Source organism: Rhineura floridana, chromosome 2, assembly GCF_030035675.1.
Source record: "Rhineura floridana isolate rRhiFlo1 chromosome 2, rRhiFlo1.hap2, whole genome shotgun sequence".
In the NCBI taxonomy this organism is placed as follows: domain Eukaryota; kingdom Metazoa; phylum Chordata; class Lepidosauria; order Squamata; family Rhineuridae; genus Rhineura; species Rhineura floridana.
The window spans coordinates 171,663,478-171,686,489 of NC_084481.1; the positions used below are offsets into that span (position 1 = coordinate 171,663,478).

The 23,012-nt window shown below is 40.1% G+C and overlaps 1 protein-coding gene across 1 annotated transcript in view; it reads right to left on the reverse strand.

The window, feature by feature from the left end:
- EIF2AK4 (eukaryotic translation initiation factor 2 alpha kinase 4) overlaps positions 1 to 21,881 on the reverse strand; it is a 79,182-nt gene extending 57,301 nt beyond the window's left edge. Inside the window, exons 1-11 of the mRNA XM_061611457.1 lie at positions 21,535 to 21,881; positions 17,476 to 17,591; positions 15,037 to 15,139; positions 9,243 to 9,416; positions 8,528 to 8,608; positions 7,120 to 7,268; positions 6,289 to 6,404; positions 5,210 to 5,367; positions 3,492 to 4,027; positions 1,546 to 1,652; positions 95 to 252 (exon numbers count right to left, since the gene is read on the reverse strand). Of these exons, the coding sequence (XP_061467441.1) occupies positions 95 to 252; positions 1,546 to 1,652; positions 3,492 to 4,027; positions 5,210 to 5,367; positions 6,289 to 6,404; positions 7,120 to 7,268; positions 8,528 to 8,608; positions 9,243 to 9,416; positions 15,037 to 15,139; positions 17,476 to 17,591; positions 21,535 to 21,696 (1,860 nt within the window). The 5' untranslated portion in view covers positions 21,697 to 21,881. The remainder of the gene's footprint in view (positions 1 to 94; positions 253 to 1,545; positions 1,653 to 3,491; positions 4,028 to 5,209; positions 5,368 to 6,288; positions 6,405 to 7,119; positions 7,269 to 8,527; positions 8,609 to 9,242; positions 9,417 to 15,036; positions 15,140 to 17,475; positions 17,592 to 21,534) is intronic.
- Between the last annotated feature and the right edge of the window lie 1,131 nt (positions 21,882 to 23,012).

Consider the following 23,012-nt stretch of genomic DNA (forward strand, 5'->3'; position numbering starts at 1 on the left):
ATCATAAAAGTTACTTCTGAGAAACCCCTCATCCCCTCACCCAATTGAACACTCCACCAAAGAAAATTAGCCTCAAGCCATGTACTGTATGTACCTTGATGACAGCTCCAAAGGCCCCTTTACCAAGCAACTGTAACTCTTCAAACTCATTGTAATAACGAGAAAATTGCCTCTGCTTTTCTGTGAAGAATACATCACCAGCAATCTGACTGCTGGGAATAACAGTTTCAATATCATCTATTCCTGCTGAATCTGAAACCAAAAAATACTCAATGAGAAAGGAAGAACGAATAAGCAATTTAATGTTAAATGATAATAATCAAGAGTATGTATCATGCATAATGTGGGACATAAAGAATCTCTGTTGAAATGCAGGTCTACTCTTTTCCATATGCTCTGTTTGGAGTTCCAATCATTAGCAGATGTCTCAAACTACTTCAATCAAAATAAAAAAGGCAAGTCAAAACGAGTATGTGAAAAGAAACAGTAAGAACCAAGTAGAGGTTTATATTTTATAGCCTCCTTAGCTCTGTGTATAAGTTGTTTAAATTTAACTCAGCTGTATTAAACTTGCAGATCTAAAGAATATTTAAGCTCCAACAATATATAACATTATCTGGTTAAGACATTTCCATACTCAGGGCTCAAAATGGGCCATCCTGTTTTTGTCACAGTGGCCTGGCAACATTTTCAAGTTAATCAAACAAAAGAAGAAAGATTATCCTCAAGGGCAAAAAGGTAAAAGTGCTAGGAGTAGCAATCCATTGAAACAAATACTGTTTGTGAACAAATTCCATAAAACGACCGAAATTTGCTATGGCAACCTCCAGTACCTGAGTGCTTGCGTGTTGTAAATGCTGCCCAATATTTTTGGAAAACTTCTTAAAGAGAATCTAATTGCACCCTTTAATACTAACCAAAATGATTGCATTGAAACAGCACAAGCTTTCACTGATTCCCACTTCGTGGGATGATTATGTGCAACAGCAAGCTATATTCAGATGTTATCTGTTGTAATTCCACAAACATATTTTGATTCTTATTTATGCATGTAATATATTTTCTTTGGTGACTTATCTATCCCTAGGGCTTTACTTTCTGCCTCTGGGAACATTTTAATGTTGCCACCATTGAAGAAAAACTTCAAAAGGACTTTAAAAACTGCCTCACAATCTTGGGGGGAAAATGGACTACCTTCAAGTTGATTCCGACTTATGGCGCCCCTATGAATAGGGTTTTCATGGTAAGCGGTATTCAGAGGTGGTTTCCCATTGCCTTCCTCTGAGGCTGAGAGGCAGTGACTGGCCCAAGGTCACCCAGTGAGCTTCATGGCTGTGTGGGGATTCGAACCTTGGTCTCCCAGGTCGTAGTCCAGCATCTTAACCCCTACACCACACTGGCTCTGAATAATCTTGACAGGCATTTTATTAATTTGATTAATACTTTAGCACAGTATGAGCTATCTCAGTGCATTTTTACATTGACATTTGTGTTTTTAATGTGACACGCAGAATACAAGCATATTGGAAACCAGTGACTATTTACCTTCTGGGGTTTCTTCCATTACCGGTACTTGTGGTGGTAGGTTTATAAAATTATGTTGTGATAGCTGCTGAGGGCTCCATCGTTCTTTGTCTTCCAAGCAAACACACCTGAATATAATCCAAAATAATATATGTTTAATACTAGTATTGTTCAACAAATTAGTATTTGGGTTCTAACAAATAAATAGGCAAGGAGTCTTACTGAAAATCAATGAACTACAATCCATTTATTTCAAAGGTTCTACACTGACCGTGACTATTGTTGGATATCACTCTCTGTTAGTTCAGCTGCATGCAAATATTTAAGCAATGCAGATTTTGTTATCAAGAATAAGGTTACAGTATTCTGGAAAGAGCAAAGTTAGACAACAATGTCAAAATGTGTCACTTTATCCAGACAGTGGCCCAATCACAAAATTTTGAGTGCCTTAACATCCCAGTATACATTGAATATGAGTGTAATGACTCAGAATTCAAAACTATAGCCCTCTGTGATGCTACTTACAGAAAAGGTAATGTACACTGAAATACTTACATCAGGTGTGGGTAATCTTTTCTGGCCAGTATCCTTTTCCCCCCCTGACCCCCAATGGGCCACATTTGCCTGGTGGGTAGGGTTGCCAATCACCTGGTGTCATTATGATATCAGATGATGCTGTTCTTTGAAGACTCAATTGTTAGGACTTCAAAGCCCCGTGCAGGGCTGTTTGCAAAAGGAAACTTCTTCCTCCTCTTGGAGCAAGGTGTACCCAAAGTGGGAGCATGCCTTGTTCCAGCAAAGGAACCATCAGGAGCTCACTTTGAGCTCCCGATTGTTCCTTTGAAGCCATGTCAGTACCCGCCACTCACCTGACATATGATGTCAGATGTGGGGAGGATGGGTGTGATTTGGGGACAATGACCTCACCGGCCAAATAGGGAACCCTGGCAGGCCAAATTTCGCCTGTGAGCTGGAGGTTCCGCAACCCTGACTTACATATGTGAGTACAAACAAGTTGAAGCAGTGAGCAAGAACAACTAAGAGAAGTGTAGGATTACTGCATATTAGTTTCCCCCAACCAAGCAAAAACTTGGACAATAAAAGACATTTCTTTTATAGCTGCGATCAACAGAAATTCTACAAGTATATGGACAGAAAGCAAGAGTGCTAGCAGAAAATCCTTGAAATATTCATCAGAGCTCCCACTGACAGAAGCAGTATTCAATTTCAAAGGCAGCAAATCAGCCTCTTCAGCTGTCTTCTGTTTCTATGGAGAAATCTTCCAAGAATGTGTTCCTGGATGTACTGTCTCCACTAGACCAGAGATGGGGAACTGGATATGGCTAGTTGCCAGATTCTTATCTCCCTCCCCTGCCGTGGGCCAAGTTTGATACAGGTGGGTGGGCTGCTCATCTGTCAGTCACTTGACATAACTTTTTAGGATTACATTGTGCATAAAAGCCCTATGATCAACTGATTGTTGGGGCTTGAGAAACTCTGTGGAATGCATTCTGCAAGCCTCAACAATCAGCTGGTCAGCTGTCTTCACACAGCATTGTGCACAGAAGCCTCAATGGTCTACTGATCATCAGCGCTTACAAAGCATTGTTCATGGGGCTCTGTAGGTGTCACCATCAGGACTTTGCAGGTGCTACAAATCCCCTTTTGGTTCAGCTGCATCTTTACCGGCCCCACTCTTGGTGTCCTACATGTTAGGTTTGTGGCAGGTGGGCATGGCTTGGCCAAATGGGGCAGGCCTCATTAGGCCATGGGCCAGAGGTTCCCCAGCACTGACCTAGACGCTGAAACAGTTCCTTTGGTTTGAGATGTTTGGGTCCATGTTTAAAACCTTATGAACAAAACACTCAGGATCCCTGTACTAATTAATTCTGAATTGTAAGACTTTTTGTGAAATATATATTTATATTTGATAGCAAAGGGTGTAAAATAATTAGATGTGTACGTACTTTTTCAGAAAGTCTTGAAAATCAGCAGGCAAATCATTTGGAATTATGACTGGATATTCCTTAGTTATTTGCCCTTGGCTGAGAGCAAGAAGCAACAACCCCAATTGCCACACATCTCCTTTTTTCCCTGGTTTGTTCGGCAGGGCATCCTCACTAAATCGAACTTTGGTTTGTTCAAAAACATCCTCCTTACAGATATCCGCCAAGCGTTTGGAAATACTATAATCTGTCACTTTGATTTTTCCTTCACTATCCACCAGAATGCTGGATGCGGTTAGGACCTTGTGTACCACTGAATTACTGTGTAAGTAGTCAAGAGCTGACAAAAGCTGGGTTGTGTAATGGCGCAGCTGATCCATAGGAAGGGGAATCTCTTTGTCCAAGTACATAGAAAGGCTGGATCCACTAATATATTCCACCAAGATGTCTACCACAATTGAGTCGTTGTGCTCTTTAAAGGTCATAGATAGGTAACGGACTATGTTGGGATGGTTTAACTTCATTAGAGAACTGAACTCTGCTTCTCCTCCTTGAATCTGTTCAAAAGAAACAATATCAGTGAGCACTGGCCAAATACATTGTATCACCTCTCATTTACCTTGCTGGTCGATAGTGGGCAAAACCCTATCCCAAGTGTACTTTTCACTGCAAAATTCACTTACACAGAAGTAGCAGACCTACAATGTAGTCCTTCTAGGACATTGTTTACTGTTGTGCAGAAGACGATGTCCCCACATTTCAGCCACTTACCATTTATGGTTTTCCTTCTGTACACAAAAAGCACCTGGGGCCCAAAAAAAGATCCCAACTGATTTTGTATTTGGGGAACTTTTTTTCTCTTAGCCATCTTAACAAGTTGGGGAATATTTTACAGCAAAAACTGATCCAGAGCAGCAGATTTAAGTGTCCATACACAGAGGTTTCTTTCTGAGTCTCTTCTCCCCCCCAAAGAACTTTGGGGGAGAAATCCAAAGCAGTATATTGACTTTTGCCACTGGGGTGCCTTTTTGTCTCAGCCAATGTAATGTACTGGGACAAAAAAAGCCCCACAGAATTTTTCAAACAAAAACTGAGCCATGGAAGCAGATATATGTGCCCTTCTTCAGACATCACACACATGATTTGTTTTGAAGTATTTTACTACCCAGAGATACATGGGAATTTTGCTTGGGGTACTAAAATGTCCCCAGATGTCTTTTTGTAAGCTTTTTAAGTTTTATTCATGAAGAGGAATTCCATACAAGATTGCAGTGTACAGGGTCAACTGAGCCAATTTGCTGAAAGCAAATCAAAAGCCACATGTTGCTCTGGATATACTTCAACATTTAGCCCAGTTGACTTTCCCACCTCTGTGCAGAGCGCTTCAACAGGAACTGAATGGTGGAAGGAAAGGTAGAATTAGAGTGACTGCCATGGAGACACAGGACTTGTATGGTGTACAGATGTTCTACCCAGTACCAAGAACATATGCCTACATCTCTCCAGATTATTTCCAAACCTATCCATGCAGGTTTCTAGATAAACTGCTTGACAGCCAAACAATGTACCATTTTCATTGAGGTCATCATTTTAACTCCTCAATGAAGCAAAACTATTTCAGTTTTCAGGGTTAAGAAGTGCCCAACTTGCACTGAATGATGACAAGTGAGACCATCTCTCTCTCTCTTTCTTTCTCTCTCCCCCTCACTTCACTCTCACTCACTCACACGTGCTATTACCTGTTTCTTGCATTTTTCAACTTTTTCCTGTTCTTGGCTTGTGAGAAATTTTCCCATTTTCTTTTGCCACTGAAGTACCCATTCATGCACCAGGACAAAATTACCAGTGCACATCTCCAAAGCATTGTAGACTGATTTACCAAGTTGCTCATCCTTGCCTGCACACAGAAAGATGAAGGGGAAAATATCAGCTCCTGAGGCAAACTCCCTATGATCATTATAATAAGTCTAGTTGTAAACTTCTATGTTCACCCTTTCAACAATCATTCAAATAGTTAAAAAGCCACACAAAAAGAGGAGGTTAGTTAACATTTGTATGAGTTTCAACAATAATGCCAGTGGTAGAATTAAGATGCTTTGGGCAAAGATGTATGACAATCTTGCATGGAGTGATCTTAATGTTCACTCTCTTTCTGAGAGAGAGGGGGGGGGAGAGAGAGGGAGAGAGAAAACTACCACCAGGCTTTGCTGGCTATTATTGCCAATGTTTCCATGCAGAAGGGACAAGCCACTATTTATTCATTTTTAAATGATTTGTCACTTCAGCAGCAGCAAAGCACTGGCTACATGAGATGCTCTTTCCCTTGCTTACATTCCCTTCTCTGTACTCTTGGCACATATATTTTGATGTATTGTGAACCACAGGATCCTGGGGAAAGATCACAGCCCTATTGCCCTAACTTGGTGCTGACAATGCGGTGGATTGGCCGAAATGGAGGGCGTTGCAAAAACACTGCTGGATACAAATCACTGAAGGAACTGAAGTAGTAGTTTTTTAAATTGCAACTTAATATTTGTTTTACTGGATTACAGCAAGACAACAGAGCCCAAATTCAAAAACAGTATGACAAAAGTATGTGCTCTTACTGATTAAATCAATTAAATGTTTAGCTGATTTCTAAAAAATCAACAAAAGCATGTAATCCTACTATTTACATGCTGTTTCACATACCTGACCCGCTTTTACTCCCTATTACCATTGAATAAACTAAATATAGTTTTCATTGCTCCATCGTTTCTATACAGAAAAAATGCGAATGCACTAAAAGTTCTCAATGCATGGCAGTGGTTCTGCTTACCTATACACTTTCCTTTGTGTACCTTAAGTTGACCAATACTACTGATATTGAAATATAAGACTTCAGAAGTTCCTGGAGAATCTTCATTACTGCAAGCAGAAAGCTGGCACTCTCTCCTACAAAACAATCAAACAGAATTTTGTTCTGAAGTGCTCATATATGCTCAAGTGAAAGCCCTTTAATTCACTTGGGACAACTTGTAGTAGTACAAGTGAGCAGTCTTAATAGCAAGTCCATGTGCTTTCAACAGCTTTTCGTTCAGTAGCAATTACAATTATTATTTTAAAAATTCAGAACAGAAGCCGTTAAAAAAAGTCACAATGACATTTTGCCTTTTATTAAAGGTTTGCAAAGGCAGTAATTAAATGGCTTGGGGTTAGAATGCCAGAGACACTGCTTCCAATTTTATATTCCACCAGGCAGGATGTGAATTATGCAAACCCCTTTGACGTACCTGTGCTGATACTAGCTGGAGCCTCAGAACCTCTTCATTAGGTCCTGAGACTCCTGACCCCTATCTTAAAAGGGGAAACCTAATTTTAAAATTACAGTATTTTTTGCCCTTCAAGACAGCAGTTTGATCTGCTGCGTGTTCTCAGTAAAAACCCTACCTGATACAAATTCAAACAAACTATTTGTAAAGCAAATACGAGTTCACATTTCCTACCTATACTTGTTACAATATTACTACTTAACAAGTTATAAAGAAGACAGTGCAAATCAAAAGTAAATTATACCTGGTAACTATGTATGTGTGCCTGTAACAGTGCCACAGACACACACTTTTACTAAAACACTCCCAATCCCATTCAGAGGAACACCAATACATACTTTGAACGCCCTGTGGAATTTGTACGATATTTATTGTTCCCTCCATGTTCTGTAGCACCTTCATTTAAACTGGAAATTATTTTGTTCCCTATAGCATCTCTGCTGGTAGAGATTTCCTGGCTTGTTAAAGCAGCACTTCCCAAACGCTCCTGGAAAGACAGAAGGGGGAAGAAGCTCTTAAGTGCACCCCAATCCTTAAAATAAAGCATACAGTGTCCCTGTGAACCTCCACTTTGGGTTTGCTGGGAGCACAGGTTGGTCAGCACCTACTTAAAGCAATATTTCCCCTGCAATATTGCTCATGATGTCCGGATGGATACTGTGAGGAATGTTCCTGTATTGCTACATTGTAGACTGAAAGAAACGGGAGATGATGCAGATTGATGTGGAAGCATATTTGCAGAGCTGACATAGATGTGGGTTATCTTGGAGCAGGACCTTCAGGGTGGTTGCCCCTGTTCTGTGGAACAGCATTCCTGTTGAGGTATGACAGATGTCCACTATCAGCACTTTCCGGAAACAACTGAAGACATTTTTGTTCCAACAAGCTTCTCCAGCTGGACGAATGGGTCTCTGCCATGGGTGTCCATTTTGTATTGGTTTTAAATTCATCTTCTGCTATTTCAAACTGTTTTTATTATATTTTTGTACTTCATCTTGGGATATATGTGGAAGGCAATTAATAAATAACAGCAGCAGCAGCATAGGGGATCATATAAGTAACAGTATTGTGTAACACTCGAGAATGCAGCATGAGAGCAATGCACACCAGAAACATTTGGGGACTTGAAGCAATGGATAGATAGATGCAGAATCTACACTGTGCAATATCTACTCAATTAAGTCGTATATTTAAAGTAAAGTAACAGGTAGTGCTCAATAGGGACTAGGAACAACATTGTTCCTCTCCCCCGCAATCCCGATACACACTCTGTTTCTGCAGCATATTGGGGGGGGGAGGAAGGGTAGAAAAGGTCACGCTACTTGCATTCTGTCTGTCAACACAAACCCCCAAACACCAGAGCAAGAATCACTCACCTGCACATGAGCACTTCTGAGAATTTCCAAAAGATGCAAAGCAGATGACATCATGCCACAAGACAGTTGCACATGCACACACTCCACCGCCCCTTTTTGGAGGTTTTTAAATCAACTGAATGAATTGTTTTGTTTTACAAAAACTTTGGGGGTAGGGGAATGAGAGTCATGTCTACAAAACGTGGAGATCCCATTGCTCTCCCCTTCTGATACAGAGAAATACATGGTTTATTTTGGTGTCTGCAAGCTCCAAAATGAAACTGCCAACAAGGTATTTTGAAGTCATTTGTAAAAAATTCCAATGATTACAAAAGCACAATACACATACTCCTTATAACCTACCATTGCAACAAAAGAAGGCTTAAAGTACCTGTTTTGCTATTTCTTTCCTTTTTCTTTCCTCTTTCTTTTCTTCTTCCCTTCTCTGAATCTCATCAAGAATTTCACGTTGCTGAAATGATACAGCAGTGAATTTATCTTTATTCTTGCTTCATTAAAGAGATTATAGAAAAAAGATATTGTACATTTTTAAACAGCTGAACCACTGCAGATACAGACGCTCCTAATAAAAAAAATTGCTCTGCCAAGACAGTGGAAGGAAAAAAATTACTAAGAGAGCAGAGATTCATAACAAAAATAAGTTCTAAGTTTAGAGGCAAAAGGCAGGCTACTGCAAAAACAACACACAGTACTAGGCCCAAAATGTTAATGAAGTTCAGAAAGTCAGTTGAAGTTTAATTTCCTTACATCAGCAGAGAGGAATGTAGACGATGTGGGCTAGATCTACAGGTACAGTAGGCCACAGCTGTCATTTTAAAAACAAACAGGACCACTACCATCCATCTTCCCCAACAAGCCATTTTTGAATCTTGGTGGATTCAAAAGCAGCTTCAGATATGTTGCTGTTTTGGAAACACAACAAACCCAAAATATTTAAATAAAGGTACTCAGTGAATGAGATGTACAATCTTCACCCTGCTGATTTCAGCTACAAAACTGATTTTAATAGATCATGATTGCAGACTTCGGCTGTCTGAGTATTTATATAAAATGGGAAGGCAGGACAGATATATTCATGCTCTCACCATCTGTTCTTCTTTTCTTCTAAGGTCTTGAATTCGACACTCTTCTTCCTTGGCTAGCCTTTCTTGTTCCTTTTGTTGATTCTTTAGCATTTCTTCATGGAAAGATTTTAAAGGTGGCTTATTGTAGTCACTGAGAAATGACTGCACGTAAGCTGCTAGTTCAAATATCATCACCTGGGAAAGAAAGGCAAACGCAAAGTCTGGTTTTAGCAAAGTCTTCATAAGTTCCAATACTATTTTCAATTACGTGTGAGCAAATACTAATGATTTCAGTGTAACTCAATATTAGCAACAGAAAATCTCTGCGAAACAGCCAAAAGCAAACTTATAAACCAACCAAAACAGCCCCCACATCTTTTTTTTCATGTATTTTAGGTGCTGAAAATGCAAACTGCTTCTGCTGAAAGCATACCTTGGCAATGAAAACAGACATGCATACAAACCACTCTGGCATTACATTTATATATGCCTAAATTATTCCAGTAAAGTAGCAGCATCACAATAATTTCTCAGCAGTGTGTTTTAGAATGGCACTATAGAAAAAAAGCCACATCTATTGTTCTCTCTCTTTTTTAATCTAATCAGCAATCACCACTTGACAACATTCATGTTAATATTAGATAATGTATGTGGAACACTATCAATGATATTCTGTCAGACTGACAGCAATTAAAAATGACACTATAAACACTAATCATATCAGTAAAGGAGATAATTTTGTATCTCAATCACAGTAATTAAATTCCTTACAAATTATGCAGTCTGACTTGTGAATATGATCTCAACATGCATTCATCTTCATCTACGTATAGTATTGAAGTGCTTTGAATAGATAATAAAAAATTTCCAGGTACAAGGTCAATGTCAGCATTTTCTCCTGTAGAAGATATAACACTCTAAATAGTAATTGTAGACATTAAAATCCCACTATCATTCTCTTTGACCGGATTGTATTTATAACTGTAGAGAACTACTTTGGGTCACATCTACATACATTTAAAGGACATGGTTTATTCCAAAGAATCCTGGGACCTGCAGTTTCCCCCTCACAAAGCTGTAATTCCCAGCACCTTTAAACTACAGTTCCCAGGATTCTTTGGGGGAAGCCATGTCCTTTAAGTGTAAGGTGAGCGTCTGACCTTGGTTTTGACTGCCTGAAAACATTTAGATGAACTGGGCATCCAGGTGATCCAAGACAAGGATTCTGCTTAGCTATGGAAAGTAACATTCAGCTGGTACAATGCTTATTTCCTCTAGCAATAAAAATTGATTTTCTAATTTAGCAGATTAAATACAATCCAGATGGCTGTTAATAGGGAAGGCTTCTTTCACATGCTATAGCAATGATCAAGCAGTTGCTTGCAAGAAAGATCGGCCCCAATGTGTACCTTTTGATTTTTTAATTGATTTTTGTATCCTAAAAAGGTAGGATGGAGACGGTGAAAAAATTTGCAGTAGCAAAAAAAGTTGCATTTTCCTCTCCTGCCCTAACATGAGGAAAGCTAGTACCACTTGCTTATTTCATAAAGCAATATACTTCCAGCAACAATATCCAGTTATTACTTTGTGACAATTTATACCACACATTTATATATCATTTTTCCACCCATGTGATGAAGGGAGTTAGCAGAGCAATGCAAAACCACTAAACACCTCACAGTTCTAAAATATAAGAATACCAAATTACAAAGCATCCAAATTAAGTTAAAATGGCAATTGGTATAGACAGGTTTTATTGGAAAGACAGTGCAACAACATTAGGGTAACAAAGGAGAAAGCTCTGCTTCACTTCCTCTAACTTTCCCAGACTCACCCTTACAAACAGTGGAAAACTATGTAGGTCTACTATCTCACTGACATAATACCTGCTGTTCTAACCCTCTCAAGACAAACGCCACATAATGGGTTGGATTCATGCTAAATTAGTAATGGGATTAACCTAGTCTCAATCCATTTTATATTCAATATTTTATATTTTGCCTAGAGCAAAATATAAGGGAGCTCCGTGTTCAATCTTTAAAATATACTTTAATGCCATCAAATACTATCACATATTATTGAATACATCATTTCATCTGCCTGCCTGCCTGCCTGCCTGTTGTTGTTTGTTATTACGGGCTATTGCATACCTGAGGCCGTTGTCGCCGTTGGGGTCGACCCGCTCTTTCGGTGCCGTTGTGGTTGGGCTTCCGCCCTTCGCTGCCTGTCTGCCCTGTCTGCCTGCCGCTGTGGTTTGTGCCATCGTCTGTATTTGCGACTGGTGCTGTTCTCAGCCCGTCTCTCAGCCCGTCTGTTTTTGCCCCCCCCCCACTACGGGGAACACTGCTCGACACCCTGGACTCTCCATTGTGGAGTCCCTCAGGGGTCGGTTCTGTCCCCCATGCTTTTTAACATCTACATGCAGCCTCTGGGTGCGGTCATCAGGAGTTTTGGAGTGCGTTGTCATCAGTATGCTGATGACACGCAGCTCTACTTCTCCTTTTCACCTTCTTCAGGTGAGGCTGTTGATGTGCTGAACCGTTGCTTGACCGCGATAATGGACTGGATGAGAGCTAATAAACTGAAACAATCCAGACAAGACCGAGGCACTGTTGGTGAGCCCTTTACCTGCCCAGATGATGGATGTTCATCCTGTTCTAGATGGGGTTACACTCCCCTTGAAGGAACAGGTTTGTAGCTTGGGGGTCCTTTTTGACCCTTCCTTGTCGCTTGAGGCTCAGGTGGCCTCGGTGGCACGGAATGCGTTTTACCATCTTCGTCTAGTAGCCCAACTACGCCCCTATCTGGACAGTGACGATCTCGCCTCAGTTGTTCACGCTCTGGTAACTTCTAGATTGGACTACTGTAATGCGCTCTACGTAGGGCTGCCCTTGAAGACTGTTCGGAAACTCCAGCTAGTGCAAAATGCGGCAGCCAGGCTGTTGACGAGAACCCATCCGTCTGTGCATATAACACCTGTCCTGGCCCGCCTGCACTGGCTACCCATCTGTTTCCGAGCTAGATTCAAGGTGCTGGTTTTGACCTATAAAGCCTTATACGGTGTGGGACCGCAATACCTTGTGGAACGCCTCTCCCGCTATGAACCTACCCGTCTACTTCGTTCAGTATCTAAGGCCCTCCTCCGGGTACCAACTCATCAGGAAGCTCGGAGGATTGTTGTTAGATCTAGGGCCTTTTCTGTGGTGGCCCCCGAACTCTGGAACAGCTTACCTGAGGAGATACGCCTGGCACCTACGGTACTTTCTTTTAGGCGCCAGGTTAAGACCTGGCTATACTCCCAGGCATTTTAATGTTTAATGTTTTCATGTTTAACGTTGTTAGTTAATTTGCTGTTATGTGTTATTGATTTTATTATACTATTGTATTTTAATCCTGTTTGTACACCGCCCAGAGAGCTATTAGCTATGGGCGGTCTAAAAATGAAACGAAATAAATAAATAAATAAATAAATAAATAAATAAACAAACACGAGATGGTGCTGGAAGATGAGACCCCCAGGTCAGAAGGCACTCATCAAGCTACTGGGGAAGAACAAAGGACAAGTATGAGTAGCGCTGTGACTAATGTCGCCACTGAGTCAAAGCCAAATGGAAGCTCAGAGGCTGATGCGCACAGATGCGAAAGGAGAGTCCAGAGTTGTACAACATACACAATAGGAACATGGAATGTGAGAAGTATGAACCAAGGCAAGTAAGAAATGGAAGAAGAAATAAAACGCATCAACATTACAATACAGGCATACCCCGCTTAAAGTAGCTTCACTTAAAGTAGCCTCGCTATAAAGTACATGCTCCAAACTCCACAATACCCCGCTTAAAGTACATGCGCTTCGCAATAATGGACACTTTATTGGCATGACACCGCTGCCATCTAGTGGTGATTGCGTGCAGTACAAGTGAAGATAATTGCTTCACTTTAAGTACATTTTCACTTAAAGTACACTCTCCGGTCCCATTGTGTACATTAAAGCGGGGTATGCCTGTACTTGGCGTGAGTGAAGTAAAATGGACAGAAATGGGACTTTTTCAATCAGGCAACTACAAAATATGTTATGCAAGAAATGAGAAATTAGGAAGAAATGGGGTTGCTTTAATAGTGAGATGTAGCAAAAGCAATTAGGAGCTATAACACAGGGTCTGAGCGAGTGATATCAATGAGATTAAATGGGAAACCTATTAACATAACCATCATCCAAGTCTATGCTCCAACGGCAAACACAGAAGAGGAATTGGAGAGATTTTATGCAGAAGTACAGGAAGAAATTGATCACACACCAAAACAAGATGTGCTGATAATCTTGGGGGACTGGAATGCAAAAGTAGGGAACAGAGAAGAATTAGGAATTGTGGGGAAATGGGGCCTAGGAGAGAAAAATTAAACAGGAGAAAGACTTATTGAATTCTGTGAAGCCAATGATTTGTTTCTTGCAAACACAATTTTTGAGCAACTGAAAAGACAACTGTACACCTGAACATTACCAAATGGTCAATATAAGAATCAAATTGATTATATAATTGGGAGCAGAAGATGGAGAAGTTCCATACTTCCTTCAAAAACAAGACCAGGAGCAGACTGCAGTACAGATCATGAACTGGTCATATCAAAAATCAAAGTAAAGTTAAAGAACAACAACAAAGCAATCATAAAACCGGAATACAATTTAAATAACACCCCAGAAGAATATAATGATCAAATAAGGAACAGGCTTTAAACCCAACTGAAAGAGAACCAGAAGAACTATGGATTGAAGTCAGAGACATTATCAGGGAAGAATGCAAAAACACAATACCTCTAGTTAAAAAGAGAGAAAGGCCTCAATGGATGAGTAAAGAAACTGTTAAAATGGTTAAAGAAAGAAGGAAAGCAAAAGCAAAAGGAGACAGAAACATGGTCAGAATCCTACATGGAATAATACAGCGACTAGTACATAGGGACAGAGAGAACTATCACAATAGTTATTGTATAGAAATAGAAGAGGACAACAAAAAGGGAAGAACAAGAGTCCTATTCCAAAAGATTAGAGAAATGAAGGGAAATTTAAACCAAGAGTAGGAATGTTGAATAATCAACAGGGGAACACTGATTGAGATGAAATAAAAGGAAAATGGAAGCAACACACTGAAGAACTATATTAAAGAGATGCGAGGATGACAGATTCATTCACAGAGGAACTGTATGATGAAGAACCAGAAATTTTAGAATGTGAGGTGAAAGCTGCTCTTAAAATACTTGGAAGAAACAAAGCACCAAGAACAGATGGCATACCAACAGGGAAAGTTATGTCTTGCCTTTCCGGCTGCACTCTTCCAGGAAGGTCATTCCCCTGCTCCCAATTAGGCTTAAAAACAACAGTGAAAACAGTTTTTCCCCAGCCCAGTTGCTGATGGGAGGGAGTAGAGAGAATAAGTGCATGGGTGTAGTTCACAAATGGTGGCCACAACAGTTTTTCTGGTTTGCAAATGTGCCCACAGCCCCAAAAAGGTTGGTGAGCGAGGATAAAGAGAGGCCTACATATTTCTTGAAGCACCACCACCCCATAACCTGTGACATTTCTTCTGAATGATTCAGGCAGATATGTTTTAGCTAAGACAAATCACAGGGAGAGAAAATTATTATTTTCATGCTTTGCAAGTGTGAACATGTGAATACTACCAAAATGGCTAGAAGCGTGCATCAGTACCAAACAAATAAAGACATACACACACACATACCCCACATGCCGCATTCCAACTGAAAAGACATTCGTTATAGTGATAATTTTGCTTGATAGCTAGTGCAAAATTAACATGCTTACCTCCCCACAATTCTCTTTTGCTAATTCTTCTAGCCTGGATTTTAACAAGTTAATGTTTTCATTTGACAAACCCTTTGCATTTTTTAGCTGAATTTCTGGAACACTAGAAGAGATAAAAGAGTTGCAAGAGATGAGATTTACAAATGCTAGCAGAAGTTCAGTTATTGCATTGTACCGTTCTATCACTGTATATCATCCAAATAACAAATCATAATCTGAAAGTGTATAGTTTTGTATGCATGTCTTGACATATTAAAAGAACTTACCCTGGCATTCTATTAGTAATACACACACTCAAACAAGATTAGTTTTACTTCCACCATATTGGCTACCAATGCATGTTGCATTCCTAAGTATAAACTGCAGCAAAAGTGATAAAACAACTCAGAGAGGATACAGGATGGGATTCTAGAGAAGTGGAGTGCAAGTCCCAACAGAAGAGATGCTATTAGAGCCTGTACACTTCTTTGTTGTTGTGTGCCTTCACATCAGTTACAACTTACAGTGACCCTATGAATCAGCGACCTCCAATAGCATCTGTTATAAATCACCTTGTTCAGATCTTGTAAGTTCAGGCCTGTGGCTTCCTTTATAGAGTCAATCCATCTCTTCTTTGGCCTTCCTCTTTTTCTCCTCCCTTCTTTTTTCCCCAGCATTATTGTCTAGTGAATCATGTCTTCTCATGATGTGTCCAAAGTACGATAACCTCAGTTTCATCATTTTAGCTTCTACTGATAGTTCTGGTTTAATTTGTTCTAACACCCAATTATTTGTCTTTTTCACTATCCAACTTTCACATCCATACATAGAGATCAGGAATACCATGGTTTAAATGATTCTGACTTTAGTGTTCAGTGATACATCTTTGCATTTGAGGACCTTTTCTAGTTCTCTCATAGCTGCCCTCCCCAGTCCTAGCCTTCTTCTGATTTCTTGACTATTGTCTCCATTTTGGTTAATGACTGTGCCATGGCTCCTGCTGGGAAAAAGGGTGGGATATAAATCAAATAATAAATAAGTTATTGATAATCCTTGACAAGTTTAATGTCCTCACTGTTAACTTTAAAGTTACATAAATCTTCTCTTGTCATTACTTTAGTCTTCTTGATGTTCAGCTGTAGTCCTGCTTTTATGGTGCTTTAACTTTCATCAGCATTCGTTTCAAATCACTACTGATTTCTGCTAGTAGTATGGAATCATCTGCATATCTTAAATTATTCATATTTCTCCCTCCAATTTTCACACCTTCATCTTGGTTCAATACTGCTTTGCATATATGTTTTCTGCATATAGATTAAACAAATAGGGTGATAAAATACACCCGTCTCACCCCCTTCCCGATGGGGAACCAATCAGTTTCTCCATATTCTGTCCTTACACTAACCTCTTGTCCAGAGTACAGGTTGCGCATCAGGACAATCAGATGCTGTGGCACCCCCATTTCTTTTAAAGCATTCCATAGTTTTTCATGGTCTACACAATCAAAGGCTTTGCTGTAATCTATAAAGCACAGGGTGATTTTCTTCTGAAATTTCTTGGTCCGTTCCATTATCCAACGTATGTTTGTGATATGATTTCTGGTACCTCTTCCTTTTCTACATCCAGCTTGGACATCTGGCAGTTCTCTTTCCATATATGGTAAGAGCCTTTGTTGTAGAATCTTGAGCATTACTTTACTTGCATGGGATATTAAGGCAATAGTTTGATAATTACTGCATGCCCTGGGATCCCCTTTCTTTGGAATTGGGATATATATCGAACACTTCCAATCTGTGGGCCATTGTTTAGTTTTCCATATTTGTCGACAAAATTTGGACAGATTCAGTCTCAGTAACTTCTAGCAACTCTATTGGTAAGCCATTTGTTCCTGGTGATTTGTTTCTTCCAAGTATTTTAAGAGCAGCTTTCACCTCTCTTTTTAAAATTTCTGGTTCTTCATCATACGGTTCCTCCATGAATGAATCTGTCATCCTGGCATCTCTTTTATAGAGTTCTTCAGTGTATTGCTTCCATCTTCCTTTTATTTCATCTCGATCAGTCAGTGTGTTCCCCTGTTGATTAGTCAACATCCCTACTCTTGGTTTAAGTTTCCCTTAATTTCTCTAATCTTTTGGAATAGGGCTCTTGTTCTATCTTTTTTGTTATCCTCTTCTATTTCTATATAATAACTATTGTAATAGTTCTGTTTGTCACTACATACTAGTTACTGTACTATTGCATGTAGGGTTTTGAGCATGTGTTTGACACAAAGCACTGTTGTAATCTCAATGCCCTCAGTCACTTTGACTTGCAACCTGCATATGAAGCTCAGAATCATTTTTAAAATTGCAGATAAAGCCAACCTTCACCTCTCATTCTAGTAGTCATAACAAATGTCTGATTAAGTTACAACAAAATTATTATTACTGAAAGTACAGAATAGATTTGCTAAATACTTACACATCAGGGTAGGTTTGGGGACACTTTACCCACAAGTCAACTTTGGCATGGACTTCATGGTCACCAGTCAAGCCCTGAGGTCGCAAAATTAGAGTGATTTCTGGAGCCTGTTGTACCTGAAGCATTTAAAAATAAATAAATAAAATTAGCAATTACATTAGGCAAAACCAGTCGGCAGCCTGGGGGTTCAGTGAAGCCTTCATGGTTCCCAGAAGAGATACCAAGTCTCTTGCTTTCTTGTTAATCAGCCTCAGCTGCTTTCTTCAACACAGAAAGCTAAGCTACACATGATAGGCAAATTTGCCCGAAAAGCAGCCATAAGAGGCTGAAACTGGGAATAGATAGTGGGACAGGCTGCTCAAGCATTTCCCTACATGCTGTTTGTCCACCTATTGCCCTTCATGTGTTGATTGATCCAGAGACACAGGGATTTAATTCCTCCTTCCCCAGTAGGAACAACAACAGAGACTTTGACAGAGTCCTCCTTTTTAAAATGCATGTCAGGCCTTTGCCTGTTTCTAGGTAAAGAATGTTGGAGGAACATAACAAAGGAAGGGCTCTGCCAAAGTCTCTGTTTTTGGTCACACCAAGGAAGTTGTCATTAAAGAACTCCTTTAACCAAGAGAGATGGATGGGTCAGCAAGCATTGTCTGTGTTGTTAGTTTTTCAGCCTTTGTTCAATGCAAAATATAACTCGTAAAAAATTAGCTGCCAACCAGGGATCTATGTACAGTTAGAAGACACGCCAAAAATCAGGGCAGGTCATACGCAACTTCCAGAATCATCACATTAAGGTGGTTTAATGTGGCAAAGGCAGCGTCAAGAAGTATTCAAAGGCAGCATCAAGAAGTATTCTCTCTCTGAAAGAATCGCCCACAGGTAGAACTTGCCAGCAGTCTGACATCAGATAAATTTATTGTGGCTTACTGTGAATGAGCAGCATGCTTGTACACAGTGAATAAGTGCTCCCACTTCATATGTAAAAAGAAGACAAGGCTTCCTGGTTTGTTTATCCTGCTACTTCCAGGGGGGAGAAGTGAACAGGCATCATGGTTTGTTGCTCCCTGAAGCCATAATCTGCAAGATAACAAACCATGGCTTAAAATTGGCTAATGATCATTAGTTTGTTTATCCCACTGGTGCCAGGGGAAAACCATTATAAATTAGTCTTTAAGGTGCGCCTTGAGACACTTTGATTGTTTCTGCTGGAAGAGACTAACCACTCTGAAAGTTCTATAATCTGAGTGTTTTAACTGATTTGGGGATTGAGCCATGTGTTACAGGTACAGATATACTCAGTCCATGCCAATGAAAGCAGCAAATTATGATTAACTAGTAAAATGTCTGTCATTATGACACGTAGGGCATAAAGGGAGGAAGGATATGCCCTAAAATAAATTATCCTCATCATTCATGTGGCTCAAAAGCATATCTTCATTGAGGATATGAAATACATAAATTGAAGCAATTAATCAATCATTTAAAAGTCTGACAGATTTTTAAAAAAATTTTATTCAAGATAAAGTAAAAGTACAAAATGTTCCAATTCGATTGGAAAACCACAACAAAAACAAAATATGAAATGAACAAAAGTAATAATAGGTAATTATTAAGGTTAACTTCTTACCCCTTCATATTTATGCGTAATAATATAATACAACAGTTTCCTGTATAGAGGTAAATAAATTAAATGGAACTATTTCACCTATCACTTTATCATTCCAGAATTGTATAAATAAAGCCCATTTCTCTACAAATTTATTTTGATGGTTATAATTCATTGCATTTCTATTATAAGTCATTTTTATCATTAATACTGTCTCCCAAGTTTTTTTCAACCAATCCAAAAAATTTGACAGATTTTTTAAACTGGTTGATGTCCCTATAAATAGGTGCTCATTAAGTTCAGGTTCCAAATTATTTTTTCCTTACGCCATTTCTTTTCATGGAAGGGACAAGTTATGTCGAATTACAGTGCTTCAGAATTAGGTTATTATTAGCAGGTGGTCTTGGAAACATTAGAATTTTCTTTATAGGATGCAACACGATTTCCTGACACACACATATAGGAGTTGTTTAATAACTTGGAGTTTACATTCAAGGGAGATCATGGGCAGATCATGTTAAACAGCACATGTCTCAAGTGTCACACATAAATGTCTTGGGGCAGGCAGCATAGTCTTTGGGGAAACTAGCATCAATAACAAACCTGCTAATTATTCCTAACATCACAGCATGCAAGAGAAATTACTGATATTCATTTTTAATACATACAAGATGCTTCACAGTTTAGCAGCAGCACTTGGGAGAAGAAAAAAGAGCAATTCCCTTGGATTCTTATTATCTCACTACTCACTCTGGGAGAAAGGAAATGACATCTAGAAATAGCCATACATTGGAGTATCTCAAGCAAGAAGGAAAAGAAAGAAGATGCTCGGCTCTGCACACTAGACAATTTTAGATAAAGTTATCATTGTATAATCAATTCTGCAAAACAAGAGACCCTAACGATGATAATCCTAGAGTACTGTTGTTTAGTATCGTCAGGCTCAGCAATGAGCGATGCAAACATCTAGAAGAAAGTGGTCACCCCTAACAAAAAGTTACAAAGATGGTTCAGATGGCTATATCTGTGGAAACTTTTTGTGAAGATCATTCTTTTGCGTACAGACTTTTGTCCAAGAGGCCTCATCTTCTTGGAATTTTGTAACATTTAACAGTACTTACTCATGGTAAATGTTCTGGAACAGGCAGGTTCCAAAACCTGTTTTACTCTAGGTCTTCACAACTTGTGATCCACCAATTTGAACACAGCCCATCAACTAACTCCAAATGGTCAACTAGGATTTCAGTTAATTTCCTGCTTTTGCTGTCTGCCTATGAGAGCAAATAGGCTTTCTAGGTGATAATTATCCTAAAGTACAATAGGTGACTGGTTAACTACATTCAACTTGGTAGATCACAGATTATGCAACCTTGTGATAAATCTGAGTTTTGAGAAGTATCTGAAAGAAACTCTAATGTTGAACATGTGCATATATTGACTATGTGATGTGGCTAGATATCTCCAAACAGAGTAATTGGCAGTACACTGGTAAGTCAAAAGCTGTCAAATATTTTAGAACATTGCTAAAACAAGACAGTATAATAAAAAAAGGATTTGCGGTAAAACACACACAATTTCCTATGCTATTTACAATGTTTTTAAAATGTAAGGCATATGACCAGTGGTCCACAAGTTTTGTCTGGTTTTGGTAGCCAGTTAAAATTTGTGATTGCCAGAGCGCAATAGATAAATGATCCCAGGGGATTCCCAGGGAAGTTTACAAAAATAATATGAAGAATAAGTCATCTAACAAAATCAGAAAACAACTAGGGAAGGCCCTTACCTTAGTGGTACAGTGCAAGCTTTACATGCGTCTCTCCAAGTGGGAAGGAATCCAGTCTGAAATTATGGAGAGCCCTTGGCCATCAACTGAGCTAGATGGACCAATGGTCTAACTTGATATAAGGCAGCTAATTTGATATAAGGCAGTATTCCTAAACCTTACATGACACACACAATTTGTTTTTTTACTCTGTGACAGCTAACTTGTAATGATTGTCACCTCCAACACAATGCTTATGATCCATTTCATATGAAATGAATGGTAATACGTGAAACTTCTTTCCCGCCCTTGGCATACCTCCCATATGAGTGTAATTCCCAGCAAACACAGGCTGGCTGTTCTGCATGCAGTGGAACATAGATTTTAAATTTCACAACGTACCCAAACGTATACGTCGAAAAGTTAAATACAATCACTCTTTTAACCTTCCCCGTTGTGAATGCAAAAGGGCCAGGTGTTTAAAACAGGTTAAGTTACAGAATAAACTCGAATAGACAACCACAAGAAACGCTATGAGAAAATAAGGACTAGCCAGGCAATCTGGTAATGGGGCTTTACCTCCCCCGCCCCCAATTCCCATTTGAGAAGCTCCCTTAAATTTCCAACTCCACACACTCAAGTCATCATCTGCAGGAAATTGCCGATGAGAGGCCAGTGTACGTCACTTTACCTTCCACGGCTGGCCGAGCCGCAAATCTTGGAAGTCCCGCCCGTAGATAGATTCCAGCACTTGCAGCTCGTTCTCCTGGCGAAGTTGGTAGGTCTCGGGCTGCTCCGGGGACGCCTCGGTAGTCTCTCCCCGCGGCTGCCACAGACCGCTCACCTGGGCCATCTCAGCTCCGGGGAACCGAACCCCAGAGACATGGAAGTAAGAGCAGCTGCGCCAGGCCCTCGCCTCCGTTGAACAGTGGTGGGCGGGAATGAGCGGCCTGTTGCTTCCGCCCCGCTTGCGGGCCCTTGTAAACACCGCTGCTGCCCCTTGCGACGGCGCGAGAAGAAACTCAAGGAAGGATCGGCTCTGCTTTTCAAAGGCCTTTCATGAACGCGCCTCCCCATCCTGCCCGCCCCGCCCCCAGCAAATACCGCCTTGCAAAACACGCCCTTCTTCACAACCCATCTTCAGGTAGTTGCTCTGCACCCGCCAGTAACCTTTTAAAAAAATTCTTCACCTTAATTTAACACCAGCCCTCCCTGAACTGGTGCCCTCCAGATAATTAGACTATAGCTCCGCTATGCCTAACCATTGGCTATGCTGGCTAGCGCTGATAGGAGTCCAACAACATTAGGAAGGCACCATTTGGGGGATGCTGCTATTTACAAGAGAAGTGATGGGGACTCAAGGCCACTGCTCCCATCTCACCCCGACTTCTGAACTTGTTCTCTGGCACACAGCCTTCTACTACTAGGATGCAAAGTCCCTGAAACGTTTCAACTCACCACAGCTCACAAATTACAGGGGGGATGCCCCCCTCCCAGTTATTGTTGTAGAAAGCTTGGGGAACAATTTGCCCCCTCAGTTCAATGCTCCCTCTGCCCACCTGAATATCTCCACTCAGGGGCAACTGGTAATATTTTGACTTGGTAGGGCTGCAATTGATAACCTTGCTGTTGTCATCACAGTAAGACTTGTACAGCACTTATTTAGAAAAGTGTGTCTTGTGCAGAATGCCACTGTCTCCTCACTAAAATATATATCAATTCTTTACCCATCTATGGACGATGGAAGAGCTTCCATGTAAGAGGGCCAAGTATGATTTTCAGACAAGATTGACTCCACACCTCTGATTTAGAAATTAAGCCATACCACATGGCATTTTTAATTCAGGTACTGATTACACCTGCACATCCATTGCCAAAAAAACTAAAAACACATACAAAAACCTTTAAAATGTGAGGAACACTTACTTACAGTTACACCTCATGGCAATATCAAGGCATGCATTGTAGCAACTGAGCTGAACATCTCATGGTTTATCAAGAATCAGGAAAGTCCCAAAAAACATCACCAGTACAAATAATAGCAGATGCATAGGATCCATCTGGCCTCAAAAAAATAGTCAGTGCCTGGAGACAGCAATCCACAATGCATCAGTCTGTGATTGGCAGTGACAGCAAACCTTTCTTGCTTATGAACAATTGGAAGCACAC